This window comes from Apium graveolens, chromosome 4 (genome assembly GCF_009905375.1).
Source record: "Apium graveolens cultivar Ventura chromosome 4, ASM990537v1, whole genome shotgun sequence".
Classification (NCBI taxonomy): Eukaryota; Viridiplantae; Streptophyta; class Magnoliopsida; order Apiales; family Apiaceae; genus Apium; species Apium graveolens.
In genome coordinates this window covers 175,890,595-175,902,096 of record NC_133650.1, presented here as the reverse complement: position 1 = coordinate 175,902,096, position 11,502 = coordinate 175,890,595, and the positions used below count along the sequence as shown (strand labels likewise).

General features: G+C 36.7%; 2 protein-coding genes across 2 annotated transcripts in view; one reads left to right on the top strand and one right to left on the bottom strand.

The window, feature by feature from the left end:
• The window catches only part of LOC141719177 (expansin-A14-like), a 12,174-nt gene extending 5,986 nt beyond the window's left edge, over positions 1–6,188 (top strand). The window contains exons 5-8 of the mRNA XM_074521559.1: positions 2,207–2,252; positions 5,077–5,145; positions 5,254–5,563; positions 5,669–6,188. Of these exons, the coding sequence (XP_074377660.1) occupies positions 2,207–2,252; positions 5,077–5,145; positions 5,254–5,563; positions 5,669–5,975 (732 nt within the window). The 3' untranslated portion in view covers positions 5,976–6,188. The remainder of the gene's footprint in view (positions 1–2,206; positions 2,253–5,076; positions 5,146–5,253; positions 5,564–5,668) is intronic.
• Positions 6,189–9,563: 3,375 nt separating this feature from the next.
• LOC141719176 (uncharacterized) lies at positions 9,564–9,974 on the bottom strand. Its single transcript, XM_074521558.1, has one exon. It carries the CDS (start codon positions 9,972–9,974, stop codon positions 9,564–9,566), a length of 411 nt encoding a protein of 136 aa, XP_074377659.1.
• Positions 9,975–11,502: the final 1,528 nt, after the last annotated feature.

The following is an 11,502-nucleotide window of genomic DNA, read 5'->3' as shown; positions in this document are numbered from 1 at the left end:
CCTCCCCCATAGGCTCATTGTGTGTCCTCAGAAGCTAGGCTCCGTGCCTTTCCTCGAGTGTCCAGGCCTGCAAGGCGAGCTTTTTTCATCCTAGCAGTCTCTTCAACAGGAGTACATTGTCCTCGTTGATCTCCTTAGCGCTGCAAAATAGGCAAAAAATAAAATAAGTGGTGTTAATAATGCATGAAATGAAATAAATCGAGAAGGGAATAAAATACCCTGTTGAATACAGAGGATAGTCCCACGTGAATGAGAAACTCCTCTCATAGTCCAGCTGTAGTAGTCCGTCGTCCTGAGTAAGCCCATTATAAATAACAGTTTCCTCGGGAGTTAAGTGATGGATTTGAGGCTACCATCACTACCTTCCCAAAGGAAATCGGAAGAGTGTACCCCAGTCGCCATTCTCCCAACGTACCCAACGAAACTATTCCTCCAATTTTGGTTGTTATCGGAATGGAGGCGTTGTTAAAGATATGTTTACTTTTGGGCCTTTGCTTAACATAGACCCAACCACAAATACTGGAAGAGCTATATAGCACTGAAAGACCTTCCTAAAAACAGCTATAGAAAGGGGAAAACCCTCCCTAAGGCAGCAGACCATAAAATATAAATGTTCCTCCAAGCGTTTGGAAGAAGCTGACATGGGTTGATTTGTAAATCAGCTAAAGAGAGAGGAAAGGATGGAAAGGAAACCTAAGCCCAGCATTAAGGGCATCTGTATAAATAAGAGAGTGTCGGGTTTCCAGTGGCAAATACGGTCACCACCAAAACTGGAACTAATCTAAGAGGAGGAAGGACATTATAACGTGCATTTAGTTTATCGAAATCAATGTTGTGCCAGTATTACAATGATTAAAAGAATCGAGATGTGCAGTAGAGGGATATTCATCCACCCTAGTGTTAATCATATCGATTAAAGACATGTACGAAGAATGGATCTCGATATCCTTACCTCGTTTTGAAGCCGAGGCTATCTTCGCCGCTCTTTCGAAATTCTTGTCAGCCATTAGTGAAGCCTAGAAAACCTGAAAGTCTTGAAAGGAGGAGTGCCAAAAAACTAAAGGAAGAGAAGTGTGAAGAGAAGGTATTTGGGAAGAGGAATGGAGATGAAATGAGAGGTGTGAGGATTCCACTCTCTCATCCCACTCTTATATAGGCACAAAGAAGGCTAGTTGGGCCTAGAAAAGCCCATTTGGGCCCAAGAAAAGAATGTTCTGGAAGGATCCAGAAACGAAATTTAAATTAAATAATATATATGGAAATTTCTGGAAGAATCCAGAGAGAGCCATAGAAGTTCTGGAAAGTCAGAAATTTGAGCCTAAACCCAGCTAAAAACAATGGGCCTGAGTTTGAGCCCAAAATGTTAGCCCAAATTAAATTAAAAGCCCAGAACTAGGGGCCCAGTTAAAAAGGCCTGTGGAAAAAATGCCCAATAAGAAACGAGCCCAGAAAAGGGTCTATATAATTAAAGTTGGAGGCCCAGGGATAAGGCCCACTATATTTTAAAAAAAATGTATATATTCCTGACCTGTTCGACCAGAAAACACGAAGAATCCTGGTCGAATGACCTGAGGTCGAAACCCTGTCGATCAGGGGTAAAAAATGGCCTTAATTCGACCAGGACCGGGACCAATTCGACCAGAAATTGTGAAGGATTCATGATCGAAATCCTCGAGCCCGAATTTGCGTCGACCTGGGCAACCAAAAAGGGGATAATTCGGTCAAAAGTGGAGATCCTGGCCGAAAATCTTGATCGAAATAGACTCCTGGCCGAAGGAAGAAAATCCTGATCGAAATAGAATCCTGGCCGAGGAAGAAAATCCTGATCGAAATAGAATCCTGGCCGAAGGAAGAAAATCCTGATCGAAGTAGAATCCTGACCGAAGGGAGGAAATCCTGGCCGAAATTCGACCAGGATTTCTGATCGAATGTACCCTGCTCGAAATCCTGTCGACCAGGGCATACTGAGGGGTAATTCGACCAGGATCCTGGTCAAACAGGATTCCTGGTCGAAATCTATATAAAGAAAAAAAAGAAAGGAAAGAAAAAGGAAAAAAGGGGGAAGAAAAAAAGGAAAAATTCCTGGAAATTACAGAAAAATAAGGAAATTCCTTAAAATATTTTCTGAAAAATGTTGGTATTTTCAGAAATTAAGGGAAAATCCAGAAAATTAAGGATAAATCCCAGAAATTAAGGGAAAATCCAGAAAATTAGGGAAAATCCCAGAATTAAGGGAAAAATTCCCGGAAATTAAGATAATTCCTGAATAAAAGGAATAAATGAAAAATCGTTGTAAATGTGTAGGTCGTTCCACACTTTACGCAAAAACGAAACCCTGTAAGGGAATGAATAGACTTAACTTATGCGAAACCTAATCAATGTTTCCGAAAAGTTGGGGGCAAATGATAGGGATAAATAAATCCTGATTGTATAATTAAATATTACATTGATTATACAAGGTGTGGGCTGCTAGGCCCAATAAGAAGATGTATGATATTCAGACCAGAAAGGTTAACACATTGATCAGGCCTGATGGAACAAAGAAGGCCCAAAACCCTGATTATTTATTAATTTCGTAATTAATTAATAAGGGAGAAAACAGCTATTAAGATAAGTCCTAGTGGGGATACAAATCCTTATAGATTGACCTCCAAGGAACCTCATGGGATAAGGAATCAGCTTCCTACTTCTTAGGACTCCTAAGTCTATCCTAATTCAGAGACTTGACCACCAAGTCTCCTATACCAAGAGCAGTCAAATCGAGCCTCGAAACTCACGTTCCTTAGTAATAAATACAACAATTATTATATTAGTTTTTAATCCATAACAACCATTAAATGTTTTAAAAAAAATTAACAAATTTAGTTTACCGATAACAAATATCTTAAAAACCATGAATGCACAAGTCTAAAAATGAAATAATGAAGTACTCACACATACTCAAGAAATAATAAAATATAATTTAGTACTTACAATTATGTATATGTTATTTAGAATAGGTAAATTCACATCTGATATATATTATATGTATATTATATATTTTTAAAAATTTAATTATTTATTTATTCCGTGTACTTTCGTTCCGTGTCGTGTACCTAGATCGGAAACCCAAACTCAACACTAATATATTCTTATTTTTTCTTATTTGTGTACCAAATTTTCGAATCAAAATACTAATTATTCGTGTCATTTCGTATCATGTTCACGTCGTATTATCAGGTTTACTTATATTCCGTGATGGACAAACACAGGGGTGTTCTTTAATATTTTCTGTGATAACTTTACAATAAATAATAATGTTATTAATTAAGAAGTAATGTTGACTCAATGAATATATAGAAAATGGTGGCTAATTGTAAATAATCGATGTCATGTATTATGATCAAGTTAAGTAAGATATTAACTGTTAAATGAAGCTACAATATCAACGACTAACCACATTAACCCACCAACAACTAATCTAGTAATTATCGACGACTAAGAGAATTTACATAGTCGGTAGTTAGTAAGAAATTTACATAGTTGGTAGCTAGTGATAGCGACTTCACAGTGGTCAAGTCCCGTGTCTGACTCCTCTTGTATCGTTTCAATTTATATTTATAATTTTCTCAAAGTTTTATATTATTAAATTGGAAAAAATATAACATTGATTACTGAATAATTAATAATATAATTTTATGATATTGAATTTATGAATAATTAGAGAGCGACTTATTAAAATAAACATGTTTAACGAGAGAACGGCCTTTTTTTTTTTTTTTGCTAAGTGAGAGAACGGCCTTTTAAACGTTTTGATTTATTATATTTATTTATTATCCATAATTTCAGAATGATTAAGATCGAAAACAAATATAAAAAAATGAAACATTATTTTAGAAGGCCACGGCGATGCACGACTTAATAAAATAATTCAATATAATTTTTATGTTACTTTGAACTTCTTCTGGCATAAATATAAAAAAATACAATAATTATTGATAAAAGTGAAAGTTGAATTTTTATATTATTCTGATTTAAAGTTTAAGTCCAAATAAGCACTTTTGGCGCGCATGCGTGTTTTAAGGAAGTAAGTTGTTCAAAAGTGTTTTAGCAAGTAAATTAGGCAAGTGAGATTTGTTATGAGCATTAATCAGCTCGCTCACATGCGTATCATTAATTCCATCCACCATCCCCACATGCAGCGCAACCAAGTCAATCAGTTATATACGACTACATTCGAATGATTGTTAAAACCATGAATAATCACGGTGACTTTACGTCTGTGAATCTTCTGGTGTTATTTTTCAGCATCTAGGGCGACTAATCAGCAATCAACACATGTAAACATGTTAGTAAGTTGCTAAAGAAACAAAATAAATTACTCAAATGACGTGTTAGTTAATGTTGACTATCTGACTGCTAATAAATACTAAAAAAGTAGGACAAAACGGTATTCACTTGCTTATTAACTACCCGTACTAAGAGTACCCCTGCCTCAAAGTTGACAAAATGCACATGTTTCAAAGGTTTCAAGTCGTACATCAACTGGTACCAACCATATGAACCCCTTTGTATTTACAAGAACTTAGAAATGAAAGAGATATGCATGCACTAATTCACGTGTTAAACAAACTCAAGGACCTTCCTAAGAGCAATAATTTCAGCTGCAAAGCTCCTGCTAATCTGTTGAACCTATACTTGCTGTCTCAATGGGTCAACCGCTGATTGCATAACCCTATCCACTCATAAACAAGTGGGCAAGTTACATATAAAGTCATACACAGGTACAGCATGTGAAGGGTAACGGTTTCCTAAAAATATGCAAATGAAGATGTTAACAAGGTTTGCCACAAACCAATAACTACTACTACCCCCCATTTGCCTCGGTTGCAATAAAATATGATCTAAATCCATGTTCTTGCAATCTATAAATGCACTTGCATTTCTAAACCTTGTTCTTCAAACTACTCTCTCTCTCTCTCTCGATATATTCAAAGTTGTAGCATTCTCGAAGAGTCAGGTTATAATTCCATTCGTAAGCACAATGGAACACTATGCACTCACTTTCTTCACAATGTTATCTTTAGCCACACTAAAATGCTTACGGACAGTGGTCTAGTGCTCATGCTACCTTTTATGGAGGTGGTGATGCTTCTGGTACAATGGGTATGTTTGTAATTACACATTTGCTCCGCATTTCAATTGTTCACTATTGATTCATTTTTCTGTAGAAATGTTCATTTCTTATAACATTTTGGTGTGCTTTTATAGCAGGAGGAGCTTGCGGGTACGGAAATTTGTACAGTCAAGGTTATGGAACTAACACAGCTGCACTAAGCACTGCTCTGTTCAATAATGGCATGACCTGCGGAGCTTGCTTTGAAATCAAATGCGTAAATGCCGGTAAGTGGTGCCTCTCAGGATCCATTGTTGTCACTGCAACAAATTTTTGTCCACCCAGTGCACTTCCTAATAACGATGGAGGGTGGTGTAACCCTCCCTTGCAGCATTTTGATCTCTCCCAGCCCATCTTCCAACGCATTGCTCAATATAAAGCAGGAATTGTCCCTGTTCAATACAGAAGGTATTGCTTACTTTACATGCTTAATTAGTTTCCAAACACCCAACTAAATAATCATATTGCCAGTTGAGACTAATCTAGATTTATTATTCATTTTTAACTTGGCAGGGTAGCTTGCAGAAAGAGTGGCGGAATAAGATTCACTATCAATGGCCACTCGTACTTCAACCTAGTGCTAATAACTAATGTTGGTGGTGCTGGTGATGTTGTTTCGGTGTCTGTCAAAGGCTCAACAAGTAATAACTGGCAACAATTGTCACGCAACTGGGGCCAAAATTGGCAGAGCAACTCTTACCTAAATGGTCAAGCACTCTCTTTCAATGTCAAAACAAGTGATGGACGCTCCGTCATCTCTAACAATGTGGTTCCTTCTAATTGGGGTTTTGGTCAGACCTTTACTGGCAAACAATTCTGATTCTACAACATTACACCCCCCTAGTGTTGACTACTTACTAATTTCACTTTAACAGTTTAACTAATTACTATAAGTTTTACATATGCAGTATAATGAGCCTGCTGAAATAAGCGGAGCCAACGGGGCTGACATATAATGTATCATCACCTGATGATCAATTATTGAGAAGGGTGGTTTTTGACCCTGATCAAATGATTTAATCCTTTTTTACCCGCAAGTGTTGTCTGTTTGTTGAGCCCTGTATAGGAGGTTCACATACACACATACCATCAATGGTCTGGTGTGATGTTCTGTACTTGTTTTAGTAGTAAATTTCAAGTTGTTGGAGTTGAAGAAGAGTGTATTGCAACTTTAGTTTTGATTTTTCTCTCTGTAATTTTTCTTGAAGTCAGAAGTGAAACCTGTGTCGGTTGTTTTGTAATCAGCAATGCTAAAGCATGAAGCTTTCACTTTTTTCAACTTGCAACATATTGTGTACATATACAGCTGGATATGGATCTCCAATATTCGCTTTTCCAGCATGCCCCCAGTACTACAAAGATTAGAAATATCAGAAAGCATGCTTCCCTGTTGACGTCTTTAGCACAGCCAAACTGGCTAATTTATAAGGACACAACACACAATGCGGGTGTGTCCAATGGAGGATTCAGTAAGGAGCACGGGACACGTGTTCCTTCCTAATATACAATTTTACGGTTTTTCGCCATTAAAAGTTTTAAAAGATATATGAAAGTGCCCCCACCAATTAAAAAATATAAGGATATATTCACAAATTATAATCAATGTCCCCCAGAAATTAATTCCTTGATCCGCTGTTCATATATATGTATATAATATATGTCTCTTATCAAGATGACTATCTTTATCTATCTACATATATGTCTCTCGAGTGATATGCTGGCAAAGTACTATGTAGATAACGCCCTATAACTGTGTTACAGATTTTGGAAATCGAAATTATTCGGTTGAGTACTGATTTACGATTTATCGGAAATCGGTCAAATCGGATCAATATTTTTAACCGATTTTTGAGCAATTTATCGGCGATTTTTGAAAAATCGGCCGATTTCTATAACAGAGCGTATGAGTAGTATAATGTATGATATGGGACACACCTTCTAGTTGGCCGAGAATAAAACTATTGACACCAGCATGAAAACATTATAAAGCCAGTGTAAACTGAAATGGTTAAAATACTCTATGAACCATACCATCAGAAAAGTATTCAACCACATACAAATATTACAATTTACAAAAACCAATATTAGTGCGATTGAAAATCATCATTCAAAAATTAGATGAATGGAGCATGACAATTATTTCTACTCCAACCTATTATAGATATCATCCATCTAGAGTGCTTATCAGTCAAGATCAAGATTCACTTATCAGTCAAGATCATTTTATCACATCACATTACACGTACTTATCATAATAGAATTCTGTTATTCTCCCCACTTGTATATAGTAGCCGAGAGAACACTAGTTGGCTAATTAGTTCATTTTCTCTAGGTTCAAATATATATTGTTACTAGTAGATCTCCTCTTTACTATACCAATTGTTACGATCTCTAGATGGTATCAGGGCAATTGTTTTCGCATTTCCATTCTATTGCATCATCTTCGTATTTTTCTTCGCGATCTGTAAGTTTTTTGATGATTATCGCATGAATCCGTACGATCTGTAAGCATTTGTGAATAATCGTCTCTTTCACAATATGATACTACTTGTTATGGCTGATCTTATGTCAATAGTCATTTTTCAGTAGAGTCAGGGGGAGTAAAAGGCGGTGGCACTGATATAAACGGTGGCACTGATATAAACGAATCAGTAACAAAAGGAAATTGGTCCTCAACAAAAGTGACATGTCAACACATGAAATTGATGTGTTAATGGATCAAAAAGCTTGTACCCTTTCTGAGTGACAGAATAACCAACAAAAATCATACGAGTGGACCTGGGTGAAAACTTATCAGAACTATGAACAGACATATGTGCTAGGAAACCGAAAACCATTAGGTAATCATAGCAAGGCATTTTATTAAGAAGTTTTTCATGACATTGCAAATCCCAGAAAAATAGTAGGCATTTAGTTGATAAGATATGCTGAGGCAAGAATACATTTGTCCTAAAAAGGAATGGGTAGACGAGCTTGAAACATAAGAGCTCGTGACATTTCTAGTAAATTTTCGCGTTTGCGTTCGACCCTCCCATTTTGCTGGGGAGTGTAAGGAAAGGTTGTATGGTGAGTAGTACAATGATGTAGTAAAAAGATGATAATTTTTATTAACGAACTCACCACCATTATCCGTGCGAAGACACTGAATAATAGTTTTAAAATGGGTGGTTGTATAAGCAAAGAGATCCTTAATGGATTGAACTACATATTGTTAGGTTAGTAACAAGATTGTCTATAAAGCCCTTGTATAATCATCTATAAGGGGTAAAAAATACTTGCAACCTGTGTAGGTAGGGGTCCTATATGGACCCCAAACATCACAATGAACGAGCTTAAAAGGCTGAGCATCATGAGAAGTACTCAATTGAAAATGTAGTTTACACTATTTTGCAAGTGGACAAATACTACAAGAAGAGTGAACAACTTTTTTAGAAGTACAAGATTTATCTAAAACATGAATTTTACTCAAAACCGAGAGAAGATATGGCCTAGACGTCTATGCCATATTGAAGAATCAAAAACATTTTATGAGACAGCAGCAATCACAGGTTTGACAGGGACATTAAGAAGCTGATAAAGACCTCCAATGATGTTACCAAGAACCAATCCCTTCCTCAGGTATTGGTGCTGCAGATAATAATCAATTGAAGTGAACAATATGGCTGAATGAAGTTGATCAGAAAGTTTACCTACATGTAAGTTAAAAGTGAAGTATGGGTTATAAAGAACTTCATTTATGACTATAGACAAAGGGTGCAGAAAAACTGAGCCCATGTGTGTGACTATGGCATCTGCTCCATTAGGAAATTTGATACTTAAAGGAATAGAAAGTGCAGTCACATTATGCATCAAACTAATATCACAACTCATATGATTGGTGGCCTCTGTGTCAAGGACCCAAGCATGTGAAGAAAGATTGACTGATGAGGAAAAGGAAAAGATTGTACCTGCTATATGAGTAGCAAGAATATAGTGACTTGCCGTAGGCTGTGACTGTGAGACGTTAGCAGAGTTTAAACCCCCTTTGTTGAGACATTGCATAATCGAATTCATCTGCAGTAGTAGTGCATCCATCTTAGATGTGATGATGATCAGAGGAGTCAGATAATTGTGGTAGACTTGAGACTTGCATAGCTTGTAGTTTAATAGTATGGGGAACAGTCTTGTTATTGTTTGCAGTAAAATGGTGTTTTTCTTTATTATTTGGATGATAAGGATGATCAGGAGGGTATCCCACTAGTTTGTAGCATTTTTCTCTCGTGTGAACCCTAATGTGGCAGTGGGAGCATTCCTGCATAGGATGTGGACTCCTATCACTGAATATGTTAGAAATGTAAGAGGTAGGAGGAGGCTTAGTAACATTCACCATCATAGCAATTGGAGAAGACGTGGAAGTCTGATTTTGCCTCTATTTCTCCTCTTGTTTTAAGAGCATAAACGCTTGGTTAACGGTAGGCCAAGGGGACATCATCAACAACTGTCCTCGAGCAGCAGTGTAACTCGAATGAAGACCCATTAGAAACTGTATAAGCTTAGTTTTCTCAAGTTGCAACTCCCAGTACTTAATAGCACCACAAGTACACTTAACTGTAGGCTCTAGAGCTCGAATTTCATCCCAATAACCTTTCAACTTATGGAAATAAAACTCAACAGAGTCATTGCCTTGTTCTAATTTGAACAAGTCACATTGCGTCTCATAGTATTTATGACCACTGACTGCAGAAAACCTTTCACTAAGCTCATTCCAAACAGTTAAAGCACTACCCATGTAATTCATGCTATTACCTAGTTCGTCGGAGGCTGTGTTCAGAATCCACATAATTACCACGTCATTTACACGTTTCCAATGGACAAATAGAGGTAAAGACGTATCAGGGGCAACGAAGTCACCATTGACTATAAAAACTTGTTTTTGGCTGATAAAGTGATCTGCATAGATCGTTTCCAAGAAGCGTAATTTTCAGAACCTAAAAGCTTTTTCGAGATAAGAATCATTCCTAGTTGATCATTGTTGTGAAGGTAGAGTGGATGAGAATTGTTATCGATATTTTCTGAAGGAGATTGTGAACCGGGTTGAGAAGTTCAGGTAGTGTTTGTAGTATTACCCATGGTGTTTGCGGTATGATTTCCCAAAACAGCGTTCGCATATGAATATCGATATTCATTCAAGGACGATCAATAAAAGAGATAAGGCTACTGTTGTGACGCCCTCCAAACCCGGGTCAGAAATTTGGGGTTCACAATATAAACACACACAATATATTAACCTATATATAAAATATTATATGCATTGACCCTTCTTTACACAACCACGGATCGTAACAGGTTAAAGTATGAAAACAAACCACAACCTTAATTTTTATTACATCGTACCAAATCCTTACTAGTTCAACTTACAGCTGATAATGATATAATTCTTACAATCTTACATAACTCATCTACACTATAAAACTTCTGCTAACTCGGTCCATCTTATCCTGGGATCCTAGCTTGCACACTGGACTGAAAATCCTTGTTACCAACAATTACCTTTTCAACTGTAAAACATAGACGGATTTGCAAGAGTGAGCAAACTAGCTCCGCAAGTCACAATAGTAATAACTGAGGTTCAACAATGATCAATTAAAATGATTCAGAAGAATCAAGTATCTGGATAAGCAATGATTAGAATTGGATATTCTCTTTTCATTTTTTTAAAAAAAACCAAGGTTAGGTTGTTGATCAGTCACGTACTAACCCTGAGTAAGGCTCCCAGCTTTGCTCTATATACTAGATCCAAGGCACACATTGGCCTATCATGACCACGAATCTGGTCCGACCACGAATCTGGTCCACATTTATAAAACTATCCAATTCTAAACAATTCAATATGATAACCATTGTAATTCAATAAAAACAGAATCATGATTAACATTGATAAAGCATTTATCTCAGAGCATAAAACATTTCACAGGTATCACTAGTGTATATCAAGATGTAAATATGAAGAACGACTTCAAGCCTGATGAAGAATCAAGTATCTAATGAACAATGGTTCAATGATAATACAGGGTATAAATCTTTGATGTGATAGGGTATTCCAGGGTGTATAAATTTCTGTATGCTCAAGAATTCTGTTGAAATACACTAGTACAAAAAGTACTTTCTGCAACGTAGTTTTAGCGTCGGTTCTTTAAAGAACCGACGCCTAAAGGTATTTCCTGCGTCGGTTGCAAGATTGACCGATGCAAATAGGTATATGTGCACGACATTTGGTGTCAGTTATTAATTTAACCGACGCTAAAAGTTTTAATAGCGTCGGTTCTGTAAGTAACCGTCGCTTAAAAGTATTTATGGCGTCGCCGTTT

Bases quoted from the DNA above. Each gene is read 5' to 3' on its own strand.
- LOC141719176 (XM_074521558.1), bottom strand. From the start codon at position 9,974: ATGTGGATTCTGAACACAGCCTCCGACGAACTAGGTAATAGCATGAAT.